The 26481-nt window shown below is 44.1% G+C and overlaps 1 protein-coding gene across 1 annotated transcript in view; it reads right to left on the reverse strand.

The window, feature by feature from the left end:
- Positions 1-26481, reverse strand: part of ADAMTS6 (ADAM metallopeptidase with thrombospondin type 1 motif 6) — a 2426739-nt gene that overhangs the window by 109063 nt on the left and 2291195 nt on the right. Inside the window, exon 23 of the mRNA XM_069627350.1 lies at positions 5045-5221. Coding sequence (XP_069483451.1) covers positions 5045-5221 — 177 coding nt within the window. The remainder of the gene's footprint in view (positions 1-5044; positions 5222-26481) is intronic.

Raw genomic sequence — 26481 nt, forward strand, 5'->3', positions numbered from 1 at the left:
GCGTACAAGGCCGGTGCAGCCCGCAGCTCGAGCCTAGGCAGGCCCTGAACCAAATGTGGGCCTCGCTGAGGACTTAGGGCCCTTACCAGCGATGTATGAACCCCCAACAAGATGCTGATTGCTATTCACACCCAGGGGCTCTGTCCAGGGTGCAAATCATTTTATTTTTATGGGAGAAGGGCTCTGCGTGTATTGAGCAAGCCCAATCGGCCATGAAATATAAAAACAACCACAATGGCTGCTGCCATAGCAAATGGAAAAGCGGGTGGGACCGATTGTTGGGACCGGAGCCGAAAGCTCCCATCTAGCAGGTAAGTGGGGAAGGAGGGTGAGAGTGGGGGAAAGAGATAGGATGTGTTGGGGTGTGGAGGAGAGGAGGCGCTGTGAGGGCAACAGGTCCTGTTGCCTCCCAACAATCAAGTTGTCGACACCGGGGGAAGGGCCTCGGGTTGCTAGAGAAAAGCAGGCAGTACACTGTGTGTTCTGGTCCTTGTTTTCAGCCATCCGATTGGCTAAGCACCCTTGCCCGGGTGCGAATTTACTATTTAACTTCAAAAATTGCATGCATGATGATTCATCCCAGGAAATTGCTTAGTTTTGTATCCAATTTTCATCGCAAAAAAAGTTCCCAAAACACAGACATCTTTCAAATCACCAATGCACCAATTAAAATACAGAAAACGTTGCTTCAATGCTGTGAGCTACATTCCTGGCTTCCTCTTCACTATATCAATCCATGGCTATGTTTTTACACATGCTGCTCAAGTAGGAAAGTCCCTACTTACTATGTACTTCAATTGTGTGCACGTCCCACTTTGCAATTCAATTCCTACACTTTGAAGGAATATTTGTTGAAATTTGGTGTGCTACAAAACCTTGATCAATGGCAAAGAAATCATGTTCAGTGCAAAATGGTGTCCTTGCACTGCAATACAACTGCCATCAAAATCATCAATAAACTCCCTTTGTGAGTCACTGGGATACATTGAAACTGTCAAGGGGGGATTTATTTGATCTCTGCCGCAATACAAGAAGCATTCACTTATTTATATGTTTATCAATTTATTCATTTTTTTATACACGAGGAGCAATGCTCTTTTGATCAAAAAAAGAAGGTACAATAGATAAGAAATCAGATTTGACAGGAATCAGTGAGCCAGTTACAATGCGGTCAGTTTGAGGGACATTCTGACCAGGTTGTGGAGGGGTGTCAATTGAACAGTCACCAGGAACAATGCATAAGTGGACATACAAAGATTAAGAACAACCAACATTGGACATTTTTAAGTGTAGATAGTTGGTATGGCCAGCTTTTCTCAAGATGTGCCCATGATGGGTGAAGTGCTAGAGTGCAGGCAGAGGTAGTTAGGTACAGACATATCAGAGGCAAAAGAAAAATGTAAGCTAGCAGGCAGATGAGAGGTGGATTAAGAAGGTATCTCAGAGGCGAGGAGGTAGGCTTGGACTGTTTCTAGGATGTGGGGGGGGGATAATTCCATGCAAGATGAGAGAAAGAGAGGAAGCACAGGGAGGGCGAGGAGCCACAAGGGTAAAGCAGAGATTACGAGAAGGCTTGTAGAGTTGGATAAAGGAGGATAGATACAGTGGTGCCTTACCATGGATACATTTGTGAACCAGTAGAAGAAAGTTAAATCTGGCCCTGTTTTGCATTGTCAGCCATCCAGCCTGGTGACAGTAGGAGGCAGTAGGTGTGATGTGAGGGAATTCAAAGAGAGTCCTGGTAGCGAAGTTAATGAACTTGTCGAGAGGACACAAAGCATAGTTGGGGAGACCAAAGAGGATGCTGGCACAGTAGTCCAGAGAAGATTATCATAGGTTTGTACTTAGTGCAGGCTTTGAACAGTTGCAATAACCAAAAAGCCCATCTTTCACTGTTGCAATTCCCAAAAAGCTAATCTTTTGGTATTTTCCACGCACCCTGTGGACAGTTTCAAATCATAAATGCACTTTCCAATTGATGCATGCAACAAAGGCAGCACAGTGAATACTGCCCCACATAGAGGTGAAGTCAACAGAAGGTAGTATGAAGCAGCAACAACAGGAGACCACGCATGGAGATGAAGAAGATTCAGGAAGTTCCAGTAATCAGGAGATATGGGTAAAGGGGAGGCAAAGATAAAACTGTGTTGTGGTTTGGGGGCAGAGCTGGGACCATTTAAGTGAAACTTCTAAGGCAAGGCAAAGGAGCCATGTACTTGGGGAAGGGGTGTGAGTAGTGAAAGAGGTAACGCAGCATGGATGTTGGTTGGGGGTTGAGGCATGGTATGGGTAGTTTGGGGGTGATACAAATGAAGACAGTTGGCTGTGATGTTTGGGGGAGGCCCCTTATCCCCCAAAATGAAAGGCAGAAGAAAGGGAAGTTTGGGGCAAACTCCCCAAGTAGAGGAATAAAGGGATCGGGGTTAACAGCCTGCGGTTGAAATTTGTATTTGTATTTATTGTGTTTATATAGTGCTTTACTCCAAAAGCACTTTACATTATAACAACAAGATACATAGAAGATTATAACAGTAGAAGCAATTTACAAAGCATGAATCAAACCAACAAAACATTGAGTAGAGCAATTAGTCTGTGAAGGTAAACAAGAGAAGGGGGGGTGAGGAAGGGAAAGGAGGAGGGAGACAGAATGGGGATTAGGGTGAAGATGTAAGGAGGGGAGGTAAGGGTGAGAGGAAGAGGAGCGTGTAGGGAGCGGTGAGTAGGGGGAGATGTGAGGGGAGAGAGAGAGTGAGGTGAAAGGAGGGTATAAGGGTGTCAGGGTGGGCAATGGAGAAGAAGAGATTTCAAGAAAGCACGGAAGAAGGAAAAGGTGGGGTTGGAGCAGATACAGAGAGGTAGGGAGTTCCAGTGCAGGGGGGCCAGGAGCTGAAAGGAGCGGAAGCAAGAAGAGGTACATGGGGAAGGGGGAACAGTGAGTAGGAAGAGATCGGCAATGCGGAGGGAGCGGGAAGGGGTGTAGTATGAAAGGAGAGAGGAGAGATAAGGGGGAGCAAGATCGTGAAGAGATTTAAAAACAAGACAGAGGAAATTAAATTTAAGTTGGGAGCGAAAGGGAAGCCAACCAAGGTAAGAAAGCAAAGAGTAAATGGAGTTGTGAGGAGCAAGGAGACAGAGGGTACGGATGGCAGAGTGGAAGAGGGATTTGAGAGGGCGAGATGAGATGCAGGGAGTCCAAAGAGGGTAGAAGAACAATAGAAGAGGCGAGAGAAGATGAGGGAGGAGATTAAAAGTTTAATGGCGTGGAAGGTGAGAGAGGAGCGGACTTTACGAATGTTGAAAAGCTGGTAGCGACAGGCACGAGAGGTAAGAGAAATATGGTGGGAAAAGGAGTGGGAGGAGTCAAAGTGAATGCCTAGATTGCGAGCATGGGCAGAGATGGGAAGATTAGAGGGGGGGGACGTCAATAAAAGGAGGAAGAGAGGGAGGGGGAAGAGTGTTGGAGGGAAAGACTAAGACTTCAGTCTTATCAGTGTTGAGAGAAAGAAAGCGGGATGACATCAGTTTTTAATGGCAGTAAGACAGGAAGAGAGATTAAGGTCAGGAGAGAAGGAAGAGAAGGAAAGGAAGAAATGGGTGTCATCAGCATAAAATTGGTGAGAAATACCGAAGGAAGAGATGATGGGGGCAAGAAGAGAGGTGTAAAGAGAAAATAGAATAGGGCCCAGAACAGAGTCTTGGGGTACACCGTAGTTCAAGGGGAGAGTAGAGGAGGTACAACTGCCCCAAGAGACAGCAAAAGAGTGGGAGGAGAGGTAAGAGGAGAGCCAAGAGGAGAGCCAGTTGAGAACAGAGCCTTTGAAACCAACGGAGGAAAGAGTGTTAAGACGTAAGGGTTGATCGGCAGTGTTAAAGGCAGCAGAGAGGTCAAGGAGGATGAGGACAGACGATTGCTTAAGAGTAGCAAGAGGTGAGGAGGGAGTTGAGAACATAAGTAAGAGCAGTTTCAGGGGAGTGTTTAGGTTGGAAGCCAGATTGAGAGGGGGGAGGTGGGAAAGGTTAGTGACAAAAGCTGAGAGCTGGGAGTAGACTAGGCGTTCAAGTACTTTAGAGAGGAATGAGAGAAGCGAGATTGGATGGAAGTTTGAAGCAAGAAGGGGATCGGCAGAATGTTTCTTCAGAATAGGTATGATAGTAGCATGCTTGAATGCACAAGGGAAAGTAGCAGAGGTGAGACAGGGAGAAAAAAAAACAAAGTTATTTTCCAAAAATAACTTTCGGTCTTCTCTCCCCTGAACATTTCAGCCTTTGCCCATGCCCCACGCCCACCCCGTACTTACCTTGCGGCAGCACACCTCGCTGTGTGGCGCCGACTCGCTGTGTCCCTGCGACACCTGTTCCCTTTCACTTCCGCTGCAGGGTCCTTTACTTTTTTTCCTTTTTTTAAAAACTTTTTTCGGGTGCGGCTGTGAGGGACAGCCCTTGCCAGCGAATGGGGTATTTGGTCAAACTTTTCGGGCATTCAGAATTTTCGAATGGCCGAAATCTGGCCAAATCTCCCATTCAGTCTATTTTTTATCTGACTTTTTGGACATTTCCAGATAAAGTAGAGAAGCAGTATGGATGCAGGCAGTCTAAAATTGAAAAACATCCACAAAAAGGAAAGACAGCATTTTAGGACTAGTGTACTCAGAGCGGCACACAATGCATTTGCCATGTAGCAAGCAGCAGTAGGACATTACTACTTCTGAGACATGGAAATGGCACTTTTGACTACATTCCTGGCACCGAAAGTGCCCTCCATAGACATTTACCTTTGTGCCTCCCAATTGTTTATCAGATAAATATTGCTTCCTTTATGCCATCAGTGAGGATCCTCTATACATAGAAAGTGCCATCAGAGAAAGGTTTCACTAATATTGTCAGGCTTCTTTCACTATTTCAACTCTTTCTTGAAATGCTTGAACTCATCTGCAAAGCACTTAATGATTTTGAGAATCACCTGCATTGACATCCACTGTGTTGTCTAAAGACTCTGCCCCTTGCAAGATGGTAGATTCCTAAACAAAGATTCTGTTCCTCTTACCTGCCCCCACTCCCCAGTGATCCAGCGTGGAGGTGGGCAGCGGCCCAAGCTGCAGCGGATGCGGACGGGTGGCTTGGTTTCTTCGGCACAGCTTGCTGGTGGGAAGGTTTTGGAAAGGTCGCTACTTTTGCAGAGAGCAATGCGATGCTTGAATCCAGGACCACACTTGGGCGTACACTGAAAATAAAAAGCATGTGTGTCAGTAAGAGCAAGAGTATGCTAATTTAGAAAAGCAGTACCTGATTTTATGACTTTTAAATTCCATTTGGTTATCATTCATGTACAGTCTGTCGTAAATTCTGTACTACCAGGTATTCTGCAATTTCATATGGAATTTTGCAAATCACTACTATCGCGATCACAAATTCTTATTGAATTCTGAGTATCGAAGAACATTGATGCAATGAGCTACAAAAAAGCCTGTTTTGTTTTGGTTGAGAGAGGGAAATAGAGAAAGTAAAAGCTCCACGTTAAACTACCAAATGTACTTCATTACTGCAACACATTAAATTCCCAACTAATTTACGTTGGCAAGTTCACTTTCCCCCACCTTTGCTATGCCTCATTTATTCCCCCCCCACAATTGCTTTACCACATTTAGAAGAGCAGTTGGATGCATTTTCCCTAACTCCCGCCCCCTCACCGCCATCATACTGGAACAGCAGGAGAGGGGCCCCACCTGAGACTCCATGTGTTATGTCTATACCGCATCGAGTGTATGAGAGACGATATGCACTCAGACAGCCGTATAGAATGGACCCTCACACATCATGGAGCACTGAGTGAAATATGATGAGGGTAGAGTGATGTCGTAAAGAAGCTATTCGAGGATACTAAAATGATATGAAAATACTTAAGAGTAACAATGTAACTGAAGCGATAAGAGAAACATGCACGAAATTATACAGTAATCATAAATGCAAAAGAAGACAAGGTAACTTGCTGACCAATAAGTGTACATACGCGGTAACACAAGGTAGAAAAGATACATGGCAGCTTGCTATAAAGGAATATTTAACATGGCAAGAATGGCCAGAGTTGGAAAATGGGTGCCGGCTCGTGGTAATATTCAATTCAGCTCCTCAGAAACAGATCATGTTTGCACAGTCAGGACACGCTGGAAGAACAGCTTTGTGTGCAAAATAAAGAGGAGTGTATGTTGGCTTGGGTTCAAGGATGCTATTTTTAAGGAATAGCAAGCTGCAAAGCATGAACAGATGCAGATGTATAAGCCATGGATGAGACATATTTCTCTTAAATTAAAGAAGAAGAAAACATCTGCAAGAACCAAGTATTGGACAATTAAAAGTGTATAAAGTCTATACAAGGTAGAGCGAGCAAGGCTCTAGAGAACAAGAGGATCAATGACACTCAGTATAATTAAATCAAATAGCAGTAAATAAGAGGCTGAAATAGACACATTTGGGGTCTCTTCACATGTGACTTAGAAGTCAAAAACGGGTTATTCATTAAGCCTCGGATGAAGATAGTGATGTGCTTATACTCCCTTTAATGTCCCAGAACAGAGAGCAGGCTACAAGGTCAACTACAGGTGGAAAACTTTGTCTCATGGCCGGACTGATGAGAGATGATGGACTAACTGGGAAAGTGGGGAGTAATCTGTTGTGATTCAAGCACCTTGGTTTCGGTTTCCTGCTAGCCGACCCGAAAGTACAAGGTTGGGTGAGAATGCCAACAAATAAATGGGTCTATGGGACAACCTGCTATACAATGTTGCATAGAGGTTGTTCGAGGTGTGTCTTACAGATAAGAGACAGCCAATGAAGTACAAACCCGTATACATTCTATGAGTAGATATGTTCCCCTAACCAATCCCTCCCTCTAATAAGTTTTATGGTTTGCCACATAGGATGATGTCATAGATGATCCATATTGTGGTATAAGACCTCTGTGTAAGCAAGTTTATGTGTGAGTGTACAAGCATCCGTCTGATGTCTGCCAGTTGACACTGCTTTATTTTATTAAATTGAGAATAAAGTAGTACTTTGCCATATTCTTTGAGTCTGTCCAGTTATTTGGTATGAGATCTTTATTGGTAATTCCATTTAGCACAAGAGACACTTCAAGGTTCTAGAGCACATGTTGGTAGCGGTGCAGATGCTTCAGGTCTAATCGACCTAAGCCCAGATGCAGATCTTCAGACTTTTGGTTGCTCCCGCCATTAGCCAGCAGACCGCTGAGCTTCCTGTGGAGAACATCACGCAACAATACACATGTAAAAAGATACGGTTTGCGGGTCCCCCTTTGAAGAAATTCCTGTCTGGTCCCTGCAGGTGCCCCTTGGCGGGAAGGCGACTGTTCGGTTGAGGGAGAGTCGATAGTGAGGTACTCGACCTGAGCCACAGACGTAAGTGGAACATTGATAGTGGCAAAAGCAGGGGGAGTAACAGTGCTGTAAATATATATATATATATATATATATATATATATATATATATATATATATATATATATATATATATATGTAAGTGGAACATTGATTTGATAGTGGCAAAAGCAGGGGGAGGAACAGTGCTGTAAATATATATATATATATATATATATATATATATATATATATGAAAAGTAACAGGATTTTTGAGGATTATAAAGAAGAGAAGTAGATACCTCGATTTCCAGTACCAAGGGGACGGAAGGGTATACACTAAAAAGACTCCAAATAGGGGTGTTAAGGATTCCTGAGGAAAAGCCAACAAGAAGAGTGCGTATTAAGCTCCAAAATGGGTCAAAAATTAGTTGAGATACATTTACTAAAGACAGTAAAGGAAGGCGCACAAAGAAACATTTATTCAAGTGCAAATGTGTGGATTTATAAATATGTCAGTGTAAAGCTTTTATTGTGTTTAAACTAGTAGATATAAAACGATCGTAAAAAATTAAGGAGATTTCTAGATTTGTTGTTAAAGGGATTGACGTCAATCAGAAGGATAAAAATCAAAGGAATCTAATAAACAAATATACAAGAGACTCTTAGAATATTCAATGATAGAACAACCAAGATATTCAAAATTGATAGAAAGCGTAAACGAAGGAACAAAGAGAACATCGTTGTATAGAGTTTTAAAAGCAGATAACATATTTAGATTTTTGGATAATTAAGCGGCAATTGATGGTGCCTGATCAAATTGATCAGTGTGGTATATTTGATAACATAAAGAGAAGAATAACAATTCGGGTAAGTATAAACAATCAAAATTAACTTGTCATCATAGAAGAAACTCCTCTTCTACATTTATGCAGAACATTACCAAGACACATAGCTAAGATAAGGAAATATCATTCGGAATGCGTCCAAAGCATGACTAATAAGACACTCATGCTGTGACCCCAGGAGGGTTAGTTGCCAAAAACAGAATTGTGATGTATTTGCATGCTACACATAAGGGAAAGAAGTTACAGGAAAGGTTGGCTGTTTTAGAGCTATGGAAGATGTATCAGAGTGAGAAAGAAGATCCAGGGGAGAAGGAGTGGATGTTTAATCAGCATAAATTGGAGGTTAAAACGCCTTTGGCTTTGCTTTCCCCTCCTGACAACAAGAGCATAGATACAGAGGAGAAGGGATTATATCATTTAAAGGAATTAAAAGCAGCAGCAGGGTAAGTTAAACCGACATATGAGCCCCCCACTTATAACAGTGATGACAATGCAGAAGAGAATAAAAGCAGTGAATGCAAATATATCTCGACACACAAGGAAAGTAAACAGCGTGATGAGAGTAAGGACAGACAAGATAAACAGATGGAAATAGAGAAAGAAGCAAAGAAGTTGAAAGAAATAAAGGACCAAGCTAAGGGAATAACAATAGTACAGAACAAATGGATGGGAGGACAGATATTACTCAAGCTGGATGATAAGGGCATTGATGGGGTTCGAGAAAGAGAAGAGCGAGAACAGCAGGGAAAGAAAGAAAAGGAAGAAGAGAGAGCATATGAACAAGATAAAGATAGAGAATGTAAGCAAAGGGGAAAAAGAAGAAGGTACGAGGCAAGGAAAGAAAAGAAAAGAATAGAAGAGAAAAACGAGAAGAGGTAGAAGTGCAAAGAATTAAATAATGTTGGTTGCAAAGAAGACAAGAGGAAGATAAATTAGGGGAAATGAGGAGAAAGGAGGAAGACATGAACAGACTAAAAGATGATGAGATAGAGTATCTATGTCATAGAAGCAAAGTGCAGATCAAAGCACAAGAATGACTTGAGGAAGAGAGAGGGTCCCAAAAGCCCCGCAGGGAGCTGAAAGGAATACCAAGAATACCATCATTGGCTGATGTGCAAGACACAGAAGGCGTAGAGAAACGACTTGGGGATTTATATAGGCAAATGAGGAATAAAGAAGGAATAAAACCCAAGAGAATATAGAACAATCTCTATCATGGGAAAATGGGGGAAGACTAGATGACATCACTAACAGACGAGCAGTGAACACTGTCTTTAAGTAGACTAGATCTTGATGATGCAGAGAAGGATAACAGTCATACAAGCTGGGGCATAATATTGTCAGACGAAGAAAGGGAAGAAAACAAAAGAGTGCAAGAATAGGAGAGTGCATGCAAATTTTCAAAGGAATTGAGCATAGAAAAAGGGGTGAAATGATTTGATTTATAGGACCCCAAAGAGAGAACACCAGAATTGACACCATATACTGAGCGACCACAAGCATGATAGTGCAGCATAAGGGATATATCCCAACTTTATATAAGCAGATTAAGGGCACTACCAGGACAGAGACAAACGGGTGAGACTAGCCCTGCCTGGAAGACGAGAAGTGAAGGCAGGTATGATTATGGACCAGAATTTTCAGAATTCCCATTATTAGAGAAAGGGGGAGGACGACCACAATAAATACAGAGACCAGAAAAGGATAAAGACAATTTAAAATGTAAATTACCGAGCTTAACTTGCGGTGCGGGAAAATGGATTTATGAGTTAGAGAGAATGACATCAGGAATGGCGTTAGCTATAGGTGACATAAAAGTCTTGCAAGCAGAAATCATACAGGAGAGAGCGAAGGACATTTGAAAGCGAGCAGGATATGCAGGTGTGACTGCACAAAACATGACACATGACACACAATGGAATTAATAATTGTAGAGCAGATGTATAGTGGGTGCTCAGACTACAATACCCCGATACACCATATATGGGTGCGATTATGACTAGGAAAATGGGGGAGGATAAAGACCCTGTTATTTATATTCAAGATATTCAAGAACGCTGGCACCTTGATACGTGTGAACCATGGGATAAAACAGTAGCATTATTTTACCACATTTTGTGTCAGGGATAGCCCGAGCCAGTGCAGTGGCAAATGAAGAAACAGGTGGGAATGGAAGCGAAGCCATGGCCAGAAATAAAATTCACGACCGAGCATCATTGCTGATTGATGCTGGAGAAGAATAAGAAAACCGAGAGTAGAAAGCAGGAGGAAGCGGAGTTAGTCCAGAAAAAGTTGTCAAAAATTGCCATAGAGGGAGTGGTGTTGACAAGTGGTGAAGGTGGGGTGACAAAGGAGATGCAATTAGCGCAGCAAAACAATATAGGGTATCCCACAGATCAGAGTGTGTAAAACATTTTGGCCAAGGGGAAGAGGAAATAGGCTGAGAGGAGGAGGAAGAGGAGGATTTCAAAAATTTCAGGGAAGAGGAGGATTTAATGTTGGACAACCGCAATAATGCTGGAATTGCAGAAGAATAGGACACATAGCCAGAACATGTAGAAGCAGAGGAGGCATGCAGAACAATTGGCAAGCTTCAAGAGGGGGGATGGGCTATGCTCCACAATATAATGCAGAACCACAGGAATATTACGCCCAAGATCACATGCAGGTTCAGACATATGCGCTGCAACCACAACAAATGCAGCAAGCAACATTACAAATGCAATCGCCACAAGGGCAATCAAAGCAAGTACCCAAACAGGCACAACAGGTCCAAACTCAGCAAGCACAGAAACAGCAGGCTGTGTTGCCCGAATGGAATATGACTACAGGAGCCCAGCAAGCACCTGCACCCAAATTAGTGAGTGTGACTGTGGTGGGGGAAATCCTTTCACAGGTACATGGATGAATTTATATCCACAATAGGACAGCCCCCAGAGCGATTCGGTTATAGAGGAAAGGATGGTTCTTCATGGGACAGATGATGAGGGAAAAGGATGGAGAACAGTGATAGCCCTCATTGAAGAATATAGGCTGACAGATTTGACAGACAAGGAGTTGTTTAAGAATGAGTATTCAGATGATGAATTAGTATTTTTCATAAGACTTACTTATTGGATGAAAGTATAGGATAGAGAAATACACCAGAGAATGGCATTGGTAAAAATAAACCATTATTTTTCCAGAAAGATTTGTGGAAAGTGCCAAAGATTTCATGGACCACAAGTCCATATTATGTGGATCCATTAAAAGGAGTAGGAGAAGTTAAACTCAAGCTTAAACCAGGAGCACTTTTGCCTCGTGCAAAGCAATACATCATGTCTAGAGAGGCAGATAAAAGCATATTCAAGACCATTTCTGCTTTAAGGAGGCAAGGAATATTGGTACCATACGATTCTCCATGTAACATGGCTGTGTACCCAGTGACAAAATCGACAGGCGGGGGTTGTGGAGATTTATTCAGAACCTTCACTCTCTAAACAATATGATCGAAGCTGAGTTTCCTTTAGTTCCAAATCCTGTGAAAATGTTTTGCAACATCCCATCTAAGGCCAAATATTTTACAGCCATAGATTTAAAGAATGTGTTATTTTCAATTCCCCTCCATGAAGACTCACATGATTTGATTTCCCATTTCATATAGAATGATTTACCTGAAATATACTCAATTACCCCAGGGGTACTATGAGTCCCCTTCAATCTTTAATAGAGTCCTCCTTATGGACTTAGGCAATGTTCATCTCGAAAGTGCAATAGTTCAATATGTGGATGAGATTTTGGTGTGCAGTGAGACAGAAGAAAGATGTAGAAAATATTCAATTAGGCTTATGATTATCCTCTCAGAGAATGCATATAACATGGACAAAGAGAAGCTACAATACTGTCAGGAAGAGATCTCGTATATAGGACAGTTAATTTCTCATGAAGGGAGGAAAGTGACGCCTGAAAGAGCAGAAGCAATTATGAAGACCTCAGAACCTAAAAACAGTGATAGAAATGCAACAATTATTGGGCCTATGTAGTTATTGTAAGGCCTGGGTTTTCGATTACAGTACCTATTTTAAACCCCTTTTAAAAGGGCTTAAGGAAGCACAGGTGGACAAGAGTAAAATAATAAGGACAGGTGAAATGACTGAAGGATTAGAAGAATTTAAAAAATCTATCAGTACAGCCCTTGTGTTGGGAATTCCAGATTATCATGAAGAATTGTATTTACTTTTCCATTCAACTAGAGAGGTCATGACAGCAGTCCTTACACAGAAATCAACATAAGGACATGGACACAAACCATAAGCCTATTATAGTGGGATTTTAGATCCAGTTTTGAAAGGGCATTAGCCTTGCGAGCAGTCTTTGGCTGCTGCTGCATTCGTGGTTGAAAAAGCTTCAAGTATAATAATGGGGTATTCAGTAACATTACTTGTTGAGCATGCATTATTTGCAATTTTAGAGAGACACAAAAGTACATTGACCACACACAGAGCATCGGGATACTAGCTAATTATGTTGAATCCTGCAATCCAAAATTTCAGATGTAAGACAGTGAATCCAGAAACGTTCATAGCTGAACCAGTAGGGGAGGATGATTATGTACATGATTACACAACGTATACTGAAAACTATAATGAAATTCCCAAGCTAGAGAAAATGCCCTCAGGAGGGGGGAAAATGTTTTTACTGATGGTTCTTCAAAATCTGATGAAACGACCGGCGAAAGGCATACTGGATCAGTGGTAGTAAAGCTGAACTGGGAGGGTGAATTTGAAGCAGTGACAAGTGTGAGATTGCTTTCGCATTGCTCAGCACAGTCTGCAAAATTAGTGGTGCTTATCGCTGCGCTTCAGAAATTCGAAGATGGGAAGTGACAGTGTACTCTGACTCCGCCTATGTGACGTCAACCATAAACACAGGTCTGGTCTGTCACGCTGGAAAAGGAGGGGCTTCCACAGCACAGACGGCACTGCAGCCCAACATGCGGGCCTATTGGATAAACTTATTGAAGTACTGGCACTCCCATTGACTCTAGCAGTCGTAAAATGCGCAGCACATTCTAAAAGGACATATTTAATTTCTCGCAGAAACAAAGCCGCAGATTTAGAAGCCAAAAAGTCAGTCTATTTCCCAACCATTTCCAATTTTGAAATATAAAGTGTTAAACAGATGAAAGGGCGATGCATGTTTGTAAAGGCGGGCTTTAACATGCTGTCTATTGTCCAGTTAATTGAGATACATGGGCAAGCTCCACAAGAAGAGAACGAATTATGGAAGAAGCAGGGGTGTACTTTATCCCCCACTGAGGCAATCTGGAGACAGAATAGCACTGGAAAGCCAGTTATGCCTCTAGCATTATTGAGGGTAGTGCTGGAGCAGCTCCACTACTACACGCATGTGACTCGGAAGATTCTAGCTGCTACAATAGCAGGTTTTCACCAAATCTGTTAGAGCATGAGCCCCAGTTTATTGTAAATTGTATCATGTGCCAGAAATGTACTGCAGAGCACACTTTGCAAACAGTGAGAGGAGCAATTCCTAGACCCAATGGCCCAGCACCTACATATAGACTATGTAGATATGCTGCAGACATTACAGTTAGAGATATATGCTGGTCGTGGTATGTCCTTTTTCTAAATGGATCGAGGCAGGTCCATGCACACACCTTGATGCCACGTGCGCTGCCAAGTTCCTTGTGAGTGAAGTATTTCCAAGATAGGGTGTGTGTGAGGTTTTGTGGTCTGACAACGGACCCCATTTTGTTAATGAGTTATTAGAACAAATAGTTCTTATATTAGGCATTAAGGATATGTTGTCCTCTACGTATCACCGACAGGCCAATGGTATTTGTGAACGATTAAATGGATTATTGAAGGAAAGGATTTCAGAGGTTAAGATGAACCTAAAGAAGGCATGGCGACATTGCCTAACCATTGCCCTATATTCCCTAGGAAAACAGCCTTACTCAGATCACCATCTAACTCCTCGCGAGTTGGTGACTGGACGCTTCATGAGAACCCCCCTTGCTCCTCCAACTAGGTTAAAAACGGATGCCCATAGTGTTGCGAAAGCACTATGTGATGAGATGAATGATTACCTAACAACAATGACTGCAAGTGTTTCTTTCATGTCTCAACAGGTCAAGAATCAAAAGGAGGGCTCAAAGAGAAGCAACAAAGACAATCAACGCATTGAAGCAGAGAATTTGCTAAAACAACCAATTCTATATCCAGGAGACCAGGTGCTGGTACCAAGGTTTGTACAGAATTGGAGTACTCCCAGCTTTGAAGGTCCATACGAGGTAGAAAAAGTCACACCCACAGCAGCCAAGTTAAAAGGACGAGGTGCCTGACTTGATTTGCACAACATCAAGCCATATAAAGGTGAAACATCAACCCCTCCTGCAACTACCCACAGTGAAGCAAATGAAGATATTTCCGTGTATGCAGACCCGTTCTATGGTCAAGAGTAAAGACAAGGAAAGTGAAGAACACAGACTTAGACTAAAAGCCAATGGGCCTCATTACAAGTTCAGCGGTAGCCTTCCCGGTTAAACCGGCAGGCTGCCGCTGAACTTGCAAATTTTACCGGTGCCCGGGAATGGTCAATTACCGGGTCATTATGGCCTTGCCTGACCCGATAATTGCCTGTTCCCGGGCACTGGTAAAAAATGCTCCCCATTCCCATTCGAGCCCCATATGGCTCAATGGGAATGGGGAGGCCGGTAGCACTGGCGCCGTTAATAACGGTGCCAGTGCTACTGTGTCGATCTGCTCACGGTTGCCGTACCGCCCGGCAGGTCAGACCTGCCGTGTTGACAGGCACCGCCAAGCAGACCACGTAGTTTTCCGGTCCGGTAACCACGGTACCGGCAAGCTTATCGGTACAGTAGTTACCGGACCAGCAAACTTGTAATGAGGCCCAGTATCTTTTAACATTTGACAATGAGTAAACAGACTTGCACTTACCCTGAAACCTTTTTAGATAGGCTCAAGAGACAATGCATTGAAGTACTGGAGCTGAAAGAGGAAATGCACGCTACATCTTTATGTTACCTATTGCAATGACATTACATACATTCTTGTATGCTGGTTTTACCTACATATTACAGTCTTATCCAGCTCTAATAAGAAGATATGTCAGCATTGTAACATTTCTTGGAAATCCTAAGAACAATCATATCATTTTTAGAATGATTATTGCAATCATCTTGCAGTACTTGATATAAAGGTGTGATTCATAGATACTTACAGAGTTACATATTAAAAGTCTGAGCAAAAATGAGTAGGTTTCAGAATATAAGAGGCTCATTGCCGTCAAAATAAATCCATCAGTTTTCATGGAATAATAATTGTGAAGTCATTTTGCATTATGATTTGTGTTTTCCTCCTGATTATTATGACATTTAGACATGTTATAAGAAACAATACAGATATGGTAGGTGACAATGAAACATTTACTATTGCCCCTGATGAAATCACGAACAGCATTTTTTATAATCTTATCAGGAATTTATTCCAATTTAAAAGGTATGTTTGCTTGGGATCAAGGATGCTATTTTTAAGAAATAGCAAGCTGCAAAGCATGAAAGGAGGCAGACGGATAATCCATGGATGAGGCATATTTCCCTTAGATTAAAGAAGAAGAAAACATCTGCAAACGCCAAGCATAGAACAGTTAAAAGCGTATAAAGTCTATACAAGATAGAGAGAGCAAGTCTCTAGAGGCCAAGAGGAGCAATGACACTCAGTATAACTAAATGAAATAGCAGTAAATAAGAGGCTGAAATGGAGACATTTGTGGTCTCTTCACATGTGACTCAGCAGTCGAAAACAAGTGATGTGCTTATACTCCCTTGAATGTCCCAGAACAGAGAGCAAGATACAAGGTCAACTACAGGTAGAAAGACTTGGCTCATGGTGTAATGGTTCATTACACCCTCAACACTTGGAGTTCCTTCTCTCCCCACTCACGTGGATATGCAACAAACTGTTTAACAGATAATTTTTTTTAGCCCTATCTCAAACACATATATTGCCCCTTCGATCCCTCTGCAATGAGCTAATCGTATGATATGATATGATATGATATGATATGGCATTTATAACGCGCCTATACACAGTGTTTCAAGGCACGATGAGGTAAGGGAGGGGGAACAGAGGGAAGAAAGAGACACCAATCCTACTAGGCCAGGTGACATTGAGATTGTGCAAGTGCAGGGGAGAGGGGAAGGGAAAAAGTGCAGGGGGAAAGGGTAGGTGGTAGTGCAGTACATAGGATAACAGTAAAATAAATTCAGACAATAAATAAAAGTGCGGCCAGCTGGTGGTAAGTGCAAGGGTAAGTGTCAGGTGTCAGATGTCAAGTGCTAGAAGGGGTGTTAGGGATACAGAAAAAGTCCCCGAGTACAAGGATTGCCAGAGGGCAGTGCAGGTGTGCAACTGGCGGGGAGAGGACCTGGACCCGAGATCAGAGGATAGCCAGGTAACCAGTGCAGTTTTAGAATCAGCCAGGGGATCAGCAGGGGAGAGGAGGAGAGAAAGCAGAAGGGTATCGTACAAAAATGTCATCCTCATTTGTGCGCCCCCTCAGTCACTGCGACTTTGGAGGTGCACAAAATTAGGGTGAAATTTACTGCACCCAAGCAGAGTGGGGGGTTGCGGGGGTGTCCCCCGCTCTTCCAGGAAACAGTAATGGGGTTCAGGGGTTGCGGGAGTGTCCCCCGCTTACCATTTCGGAAAGCGGGGGACACGTAAGAAAAAAAGAAAAAAAAGAAAAGCACCCTGCGGGGTCAGCTCCAACCCAAGTTAGTGGGAGGAGCTGACACCGCAGGGATAGCAGAGTGTGGCCGGCACATGCAGAAGTGTGCCGCCCTAAAGGTAAGTGGGGTGGGAGGGGTAATGCAGGCTAAGGGGAAGCAGGCACAGTGATCCATATGATCACTGCGCATCGCCGTAACTGCCATCGGCATTTTCGGCGTCACAGTTGCGGGCGGCGCAGTAATCACATAGATCCTAGCAGAAGCAAAGAGGCAGGTCTTGAGGTGCTTCCGGAACTGGAGATGGTTCTCCTCAAGTTTCAGAGAGGCAGGGAGGCTGTTCCAGAAGGGGACCCCAGCAGAAGAAAGAGATCTACCACCAACTCGCTGCTTGGAGAAGCGACTGACCCTAATGGAGTTGGAGGCTGATGAGCGAAGAGCACGAGAAGGAAGATATTTAGGAAGAGAGAATTGAAGCAATTGAGGTCCCAGACCCCAGAAGACAATGCAGAGGGTTTTGAACTTAATCCTCGCCACCATTGGGAGCCAGTGCAGAGATTTCAGTCCTAGAGAGATACGATCCCTGGGCTTGAGGCCAAGGACAAGTCTTGCAGTCCTGTTTTGGATGTTATGTTATGTTATGTACCTGCTTGTAACACGCCGAAAGCCCGCAGGCATCAGAGCGCAGGAACCAAGAAAGATCGAGTACACATAGTTCTCTTCTTTGAACTAAGGTTGGATACTGGAGAGAAATGTCTGTTCTACTCATTGGAACAAGAAGGTTTTAAGTAATTTCCTGAACCTCTGGTAGTTCACTTCTTGCCGTAATACCATCAGCATTTTGTTCCAGTAGTTTACTGCTTTCGCCGGGATGGATTTGCCTTGCCCGAATGCACGATTGGCACAGGGTATATTCAAGGTGCCACTGTCGGCTGATCTTAAGCATCTTCCGGGTGTATAAAAGTAGAAATGTTTTTTAAAATAGCTCGGGGCCTCTCCATATAAGCATCTATGGATTATTGTCATGGCCTTAAAGTTAACTCTGTCCTCCACTCTTAACCGATGGAGTGCTCTTCTATCTATTGATACATGTTCTCTGTTTTTAATATTCTTGACTATGCGAACTGCATCATTTTCCATGACTTGCACTTTTGGATTTCCATCTTCGTAGCTCCCAGCAGTAAAGCATTGCTGTAGTCAAGACACGACAAAATGATAGCTCTAGCAATTGTCGCGGAGTTAGCTTAATTAATGAAGGGTCTTATCGCTCTCAAGAGGCGCAAATAGTAGGCGTTGTTTTTCTGCAGGTAGCTTACCTGTACCTCTGATCCCACTGAGGATTCCACCATCATCCCAAGAGTTTTGACATGCAGCATTACTGGGATGATGGCCTCTTTGATGGTAAAGGTCTTATATTCCATCCCCAACTTTGATCTGGCCTGTCGCGTTCCGAAGATCATCAATTCGGTTTTGGTATTGTTTAAGCACATCCAATGATGTTGCATCCAATGATCTATAACCTGATATACCTCTGTAATTTTCGCACTGTCTGTGATATAATCACCCTTGAGTTCGAAAATGAGCTGTATGTCATCGGCATAATTTGTGAAGAATACGCCGATGTGTTCCAGGAGTTCACAGAGGCTTCTCAAATATAGATTAAACAGTAAAGGTGACAGGCTAGCTCCCTGTGGGACTCCATATAAAATGGGAGCGGCCTTAGCGAAATTAACTCTGATGAGTTGCAGAAGGCAGAGAGTAGAGGCAGGCAGATTTAGAAAGAGGCTATTGCAGTAGTCCAGCCTAGAGAGAACCAGAGCTCTGGATACAGTGAGCTTCTGGGGGAAGGAGAGGAAAGGAAGAATACCTCTGAGGAGGTGCAGCTGATAGCGTGACTTTATAGAGACGTCAGAGATGTGAGGAGAGAAGCAAAGTGTGGAGTTGAAGATGACCACAAGGTTATTAGCCTCACAGGTGGGAGCAGGAAGAGGGCCAAGAGAGGCCGGCAAGAGAGTGACATGAAAGGAGGGAGCAGGTGTGCTTATGAGGAGAATCTCGATCTTACTGGCAGTAAGGCAGAGATCATTGGCAGCACACCACTCTTGGATGGCAGAGAGACAGTCAGAGATGAGAGAAGGAGAGGAGGTGGCGGAAGGGAGCCTGAAAATTAGTTGAGTGTCATCCACATAGCACTGACAGTTGAGGCAGAGAGCGCAAATGCAGTGGGCAAGAAATGCCAGGTATTGGTTGAACAGCCAGGGAGAGAGGTTAGACCCCTGGGGAACACCACAGGTAGAGATAGAGATAGAGGAGAGGAAGAACCCAAGTTGGACCTGGGAGGGTTCATCAGAGAGGAAAGAGGTCAGCCAGTAGACGGTAGAGCAGGATGGTATGGTTGACCATGTCAAAGGCAGAAGAGAGATCAAGTAAGACACAAGCGGTGTTGGAATTGAGGTTGGAGAGCAGGTCTTCCCGGATGTTCAGGAGAGCAATTTTTGTGCTTCAGGCAGCTCTGAAGCCAGACTGATGGTTATGGAGACAACCAACAGATTCAGTGTGAAGATTAAGCTGGGAGATGGCCAGCTTTTCCAAGAGTTTGCCCAGGAAAGGAGTGATGGAGATTGGGTGATAGTTAGCCAGGCAGGAAGGGTCGGAAGAGGGTTTCTTAAGAAGAGGGTGCACAAGGGAGTGCTTCACTGGGGAGGGGAAGACTCCAGAAGCGAAGGAGTGGTTGCAGAAGTCAGACAGAGCCGGAGCCAGGGTGTCAATGTGGTCCTTGATGGATATGTAGGAAAAGGGGTGAACCTGTTTTGATGAGACATTCATATATCGGACATGTCTAGAAACCTCGTCTGGGGAGAACAGGGGTAAGGCAGAGAAGGAGGGAGGAGAGGTGGCCGAAGAAGGGCCAGAGGAAGAGCAGGGAGTATGAGGAGGAAGGGGAGAGGAAGAGAGAGAGGGCACAATGTCATGATTTTTAGAGATTGAATGAGAAGCCAATGCAGTGCAGAGGGAATGGGAGGGGATAGGAGAGGTAGAGACTGCAGCAGGATTGGCCAGCTCCTTGTAGATTTTAAAGAGTTGGCCGATTTGTTAGATGCCGCGGAGACGCAGGCTTGGATGTGGATCTCTTCTTGGTGCGGACAGAGAGCCGGTATTGCCTTTGGAGCAGGCAGCAGGGCAGTTTGTCAGAGGATGTACCGGAAGCACTCCATTTCCTCTCAGCCACCCTGCACTTGCGTTTAAGGGTGATGAGGTCTGAGTTATAACAAGAGTTGCACTTGGCTTTGGGCTTCAAGCGGATCCTCATGACAGGGGCAAGAACATCGAGAGTATCAGATGTAGCAGAGTGGAGCATGGAAAAGGCTGTGTCAGAGTGTGAGTCAGCCAAGGGGGAAGAGGGGTGAGAAAGTGGCGGCGGAAGCCTCAACTGACACACGCTTCATGGGTTGGATAACCGAGAAGGTTGGGGGCAGTACTGAAGTTGGCTTGGCCTGAGGGGACGAGAGGGTGAGCTGGGAAGAAAGGAGAAAGTGATCACTCCAGGAGAGAGGAGTGGTGAGAGGTATTAAAAGGGGAAGGTCTGTAGAGATCAGAACATCCATAGTGTGCCCTGCAGAGTGAGTCGGGCCAGAGGGGAGAACAGAGAGTGAGAATCGCAGAGGTCGCTAAAGAGTCCAGATAAAGGACAGGAAACATCCAGGTCGATGTTAAAGTCTCCAAGAAGGAGGAGATGAGTGATCGAGACCAGGAGGGAAGAGGAGAGGTCCGCCCACTCAAAGGAAGGAGAAGATCTGACCAGGTGGCCGATAGATGGTAGTCACAGTAAGGGAATGGCCAAGAGAGAGAGAGAGAGAGAGAGCTTGCAGATGAGGCATTCGAAAGAGGAGTAGGCCTACATAGGAATGACAGAGGCAGGAATCCACTCAGGGAAGATCAGGGCTACGCCCCCTCCAGGTTGGATCCGGGGGTGGAGAGGATTTTGTAGCCATCAGGAAGGAGAGTGTCAAAGCTTGTGACAGAGCTGGCCATGAACCATGTCTCGGTGAGACGGAGGACATTGAGGTCAAGTTCCTCCAGGAGTCGGTAGGTGTCAGAGCAGTGTTTGACAGCTGAGCAAGAGTTTAAAGTGGCAATATAGAAAAGGTTGCCGTCTTTGAAAGACTTCCGGGGAGGGTGACAAATCAGAGGTACGCCCTGCGGAGGTGTAAAAGAAGCCCTAAGGGGGGCAGAAGAGGAAGAAGGAGAGGGCAAGGTAGCCAAGGAGGAGACAGCAGGGGGAGGCGAGGAAGCCATGGAGGTGAGAGAGGGGACAGCAGGAAAATAAAGGAAATTGATGAGGCGCGGGAAGCGTCTATCAAAGAGGAGAAGGTTGGCTTGAGGGCCTTGGACCAAGATGGTACCATTCAAGTAAACCTTAATGATGACCTTACAGGAGTAGAAGGAGGCCAGGAGGGACTCCCACTGGGTGTCACCATTAATGGGAGAGGAAGAGAAGGGAGAGAGCACAGAGACCATATGAAGAGTCCGTAGGTCTGGCGAGGGAACGACCAAGAGGTTGTCTGTGAAAGTTTGCCTGGAGGAGGAACTGGTAGAGGTGTCAGCGATAGGGAGGCCTGGGTTGGAGACCAGGATGGGCTTTTTAAACTTCTTCCTACCAGATTTTGTGAGGAGAGCAGGATAGTCCTTAGAGAAGCAGTTAGAAAAGATAGGAGAGACAGCGAGCACCAAAGAGTGGGTAGGGGGAAGAGAGAACACTAGGGATAGACAAAGATAGACGAGACAAGTTGACAATTGGACAAGATGACAGGCACTTAGATAGTTGTTGAAAGGTTTGCTAGATGAGTGCTTTTCTAGGAGGCAAAACCACAGAATGGCACTACTTTCACAATGAACTTTTAAATACCGGAGAAAACACACCTAAGTTTGAGAGTCCTGAATAATGGGGGGAAAAGGCCTAGGTTTCACAATGCAATTTTTTAAATACTTTCACAATACAATTTTAAATACAGGAGAAAACACTCCTATGTTTGAGAGACCTAAATAGTGGGGGAAAAGGCATAGGTTTCACAATGCTATTTTAAATACAGGAGAAAAACACACCTAGGTTTGAAAGTCTGCTATGTGGACAGGTTTTCAGGGTAGAGTGAGGTTCTATACCTGACCAAGGCCTCTCCTAACTTCCTTAGTCGCTGCTGGTTGATGGCTGGCCACTGCCTTCCCCTGCTGACACCTGCAGATACAACCAGGAGCCGCTTCAGAAGGAGCCGGCCTTTGCCTAGGGACCCTTAGCTGCAGGGGCTGCTGGGCAGAGGGTCACCCAGGGAGGGTCAGTAATGACCAGCAAGGTCACCAATCAGGGGAGGTGGGCAGGCAGGGAGGTGGGAGGGAAGGGAACGAGGAAATGGATCAGGGAAGGGAGGGAGGAGGGGGAATAACGGCGCTAGTAGCGCAGGAAGAATGGCAAAGATTTAAACAAGAAATAAAGTCCAGGGGTGGGAGGTGCTCTGTCCAACACACTGCTTACCTGCCTGCAGAAAAACAAAGCAAAGAGTCAAGGACATGGCGGGCCGGTAAGCCTGGAGCATGCAGCAAGGCCGCCACTCAGGGGAGGTGGGCGGGCAGGGAGGCGGGAGAGAAGGGAACGTGGAAGTGAATCGGGGCAGAGAGGAAGGGGGGAGACCAACGGCACTGGACGCGAAGGAAGAATGGCAAAGATTTAAACAAGAAAAATGAGCCAAGAACCTGGCCGGTGTACAGGAAATATATTGGTATTTATTTAATTAAAAGTAATAGAAATTAACAAGAAAATGACTTTATCTGTGGCGCAACACAATCAACTTCTCTTAGCATAAATAAATTGCAAAAGTGAGTTAAAAAGACACAATCACAACTCTTCGCTTTCTGTAAATTTCACTTCACAAAATAATTACACTGATCAATAACGAAGGAACTTATGTAATGTTGTGCAATTTTGATTTTCCTGCAGGCTTTAAAGGGTAGCAGTAGGATTTCAAGATTGGTAAACATACATATTGCAATTATAATTTTGGCCACACATTTGGTTTAAAATAAACAGGGTGATTTATCGCTTTATTTTTCAGACCACCCTCTTGCTTTGGTCTATGTTGGAATGCTTTGGGGAATTTTGGATTTCAGATCCCCCGCCCCCTTGTTTACTGAAAGGCCTGTGTTGGGGAAGCTGGATAAAAAGGTTGGACTGATTTAAGAACAAAGACTCCACTCTTCCTTAAAAAGGTCGGGGTCAGGTGTATAACACAGATTACCAAATTAACTTATTGGCTATAGTTCTCAGCACACACTGGGAAGTGAGCTTTGTTAATTTCTAATTTTAATGAAATTCACCCCGTAGTGTTCTGCCAAATGGGAATTAATTAAATTAATATTTTTGGTTAAATAGGCTAAGGATCTACATAGTTTTGCCCCCCACCCACTATAGAGGGAAAGGATTCAAGGCAAGCAGACTCCCCACCCTTTGGTTTGTCAGGGCTCTGTTCTACTTACATAGCAAGCACCTGTTTAAGGTTCAGGAATGTCAGCTGCATTTCAGGACACCCTGGAAAGATAGGGCAGGGGTCTTGTCACTTCATTCTCAAAGATGGCCTCCTGCTCTCCACCATAGGACCCAGTCAGCTTTGAGGCCTTCCTAGGAATAGACAGCTCTACCCAGATGCGCTCTCAGCAATCTCCACTGGTGTGTCCTTACAGCTGTCAAATGGTATGTTTCAGCCTTCCTGACAGTCTGTCTCTCCTCTCTGTCTGTCCCTGTGTGTCTCCTTTTTTCTGTGTCACCTGTCCTAGTGCAGTCCTCCTTAAATAGCAGCGATGACACCACCATTTTTACAATCTTGGGGTAGTACCCTGCAATAATTCCTGCCACTAGGATTGGACAGTTACCCTTCTCTCTCCTCCCAAACCCAGCCTCCAAGTCTGGATTGGTTTAGGGGTCGGGAGCAACATATGGCAATTCCCATTTGTCATTATCCTTTGGTCTCCTTTCAACTTTTTGGCAAAAACAAGAATGTATCACTAATTTTTATTAGATAAGCCAACCCCCAAATCTGTATCATGTAGCACAGCCAAGTGGCGCATTGCTGCTGTTTCAATAAAAAGCACAACAGTTATGAATATGTAAGTTATTAAGCATATCCCTAATTTCATTTTCCACCAACTCCCACATTTGGAACATGTTCAGATCAGCCAGAAACCTAGTTTAACTGGCCATTACAGTTCCCAGAGTCACAGGAAGATGAATTTTATATCCCCAAAATCGCCTGGAAATTACATTAAAAATGGTACATAGATGAAATCCATCCGCCTTATGATGGCTGAGAAAAATACCTAAATGATAATAGTCCTTTTAAATAAATTGTGAATCTTCTTGTGGGACAAATGGTCCTGATCCCGCTTCCAGCCATTTGTTTTCACTGGGTCAGCCTGTGCACACAGTTTTTTTTTCAATCTCCTTTGTGTTGGAAGCTGCTCTTTGAAGTGAGTGCCACCATTTTCAGACATGATACTCATGCTCCAGCCAAGGGTAACTTTTGCTTTCAGAGCAAGCAGGTCTGGAGAACACTGAATTCCGATGCCTTTAGCAGGACATTTTTATTGCGTTTGGTCATTAGATGGGAGATGTGACAACCAGGCTGGGAGTGGAATTTTTCCTTGTGAAGTTTTGCCCACAGCTAAGAAAAGGGTCTGCCTTGGGCTAACATTTTTTTCATGAAGACAAAGTGGCTCTTCAAATGTCACTGGAGTTTTGTAGGTGAAACATAATATACATTGCTCTTTGTCAACCCACACATCTTGTTTTGTTTCCCTGACATTTTTCTGTGAGCAGTGATAGTTATTTTCACTTTTACTTTTTCAAACCGTTTTTATTTGCACACACATGTCCAGGCCGTTTTTGTTTTTAATGTTTAAAAATCCTTTTTTCCATGTAAAAGGGATCTTTGATTCCTCCTTTTGCAAATTAGAATACTGCTTATCTATTGGTAATATCAGGTAGGCCCCTTTACACATGGCTCTTTAATTTTACTTGAAAAACAAAAACAAAGTCCAGGCCGTTTTTGTTTCAGTGTTTAAAATCCCTGCCATTCATGTGAAAGGGATTTCTGTTTGGAGCCTTTAAATGCACCCCACAATGGCCAGACTGATGAGAGATGATGGAACAACTGGGAAAGGGTGGACTAATCTGACCTGATTAAAGCACCTGGGTTTTTGATTTCCTCATGTTCTCCTAGCCGAGCCAAAAGTCCAAGGTTGGGTGAGAATGCCAACAAATCAGTGGGTATTTGGGGCAACCAGCTATACAATGTTGCATAGACCAGTCTGCTGCCATTTTGTTCGGTATAATCCGTATTATACGTATTTAGAGGTAGTTCAAGGTGTGTCTTACAGATAAGAGACAGCCAATGAAGTACTAACCCATATATTTTCTATAAGTAGATATGTTCCCATAACAATGCCTCCCATTAATAGGTTGTATGGTTTGTCACGTATGATGATGTTGTAGATGACACACAGTATGGTAAAAGAACTCTGTGTAATCAAGTTTGTGTGTGAGTGTGCAAGTATCTGTCCAATGTCTGCCAGTTTAGTCTGCATTATTAAGTTGAGAAGAACAAGTTACTTCTTACCTTGTAACGTTCTTTCGACGGGATGTTCCTCCGACGTATTCCTCATCTTAAATATATCCTTCCAGCTCTGCTGGCCTCGGAAAATTTTTTCTCCAGAGGGCGCTGCGCGTCGACGTCCCTCGAGTCGATGACCCTCGACAGCCGCCGTATCGACGCTCGACGTCATCCTGCCTATAAAGGCCGCGCGCAGCGTCCGTTGCTCAGTTCCGTTTTGTAGCCCACAGTATTACTGTTTGGACTAGACTAATCACCCTGAAGGAGCGTAAGCTGCAACAACATGGGAAGTAAAACTGCGGGGATGGATGGGAGGGTCGATGAGGAATACGTCGGAGGAACATCCCGTCGAAAGAACGTTACAAGGTAAGAAGTAACTTGTTCTTCGAAGGGATTGTGTCCTCCGACGTATTCCTCATCTTAGATAGGCTCCCATAGCAGTATTCTATATTCGGAGGAGGGAGTACTGACTTCACGCTGTCTTCTATTGGTGAATAGAATGCAGTACAGCCCTTCCAAACCTAGTCTCTTGACTAGAGGAGGAATCCAGATTGTAAAAACGTGTAAAGGTATGGACAGACGACCATGTAGCGGCCGCACATATGTCTTTAATCGGCACGCCTCTTATGAGGGCCGATGAAGCTGCAATACCTCTGGTCGAATGAGCCCTAAGGTTTTGAGGGGGCTCTTTCCCTGCCAGTTTATAACATTCCAGAATGGCTAGAATGATCCATCTGGAAATGGTCTGCTTAGTTATTGGTAACCCCAGCTTGTGACCTGCGTAGCCTACAAACAGCTGGTCTGCCTGTCTTATCCTGGCTAGTCTACTAATGTAAAAACTTAAAACCCTCCTAGGGTCT

Source organism: Ambystoma mexicanum, chromosome 6p, assembly GCF_040938575.1.
Source record: "Ambystoma mexicanum isolate Mex_15411 chromosome 6p, UKY_AmexF1_1, whole genome shotgun sequence".
NCBI classification, from domain to species: Eukaryota; Metazoa; Chordata; class Amphibia; order Caudata; family Ambystomatidae; genus Ambystoma; species Ambystoma mexicanum.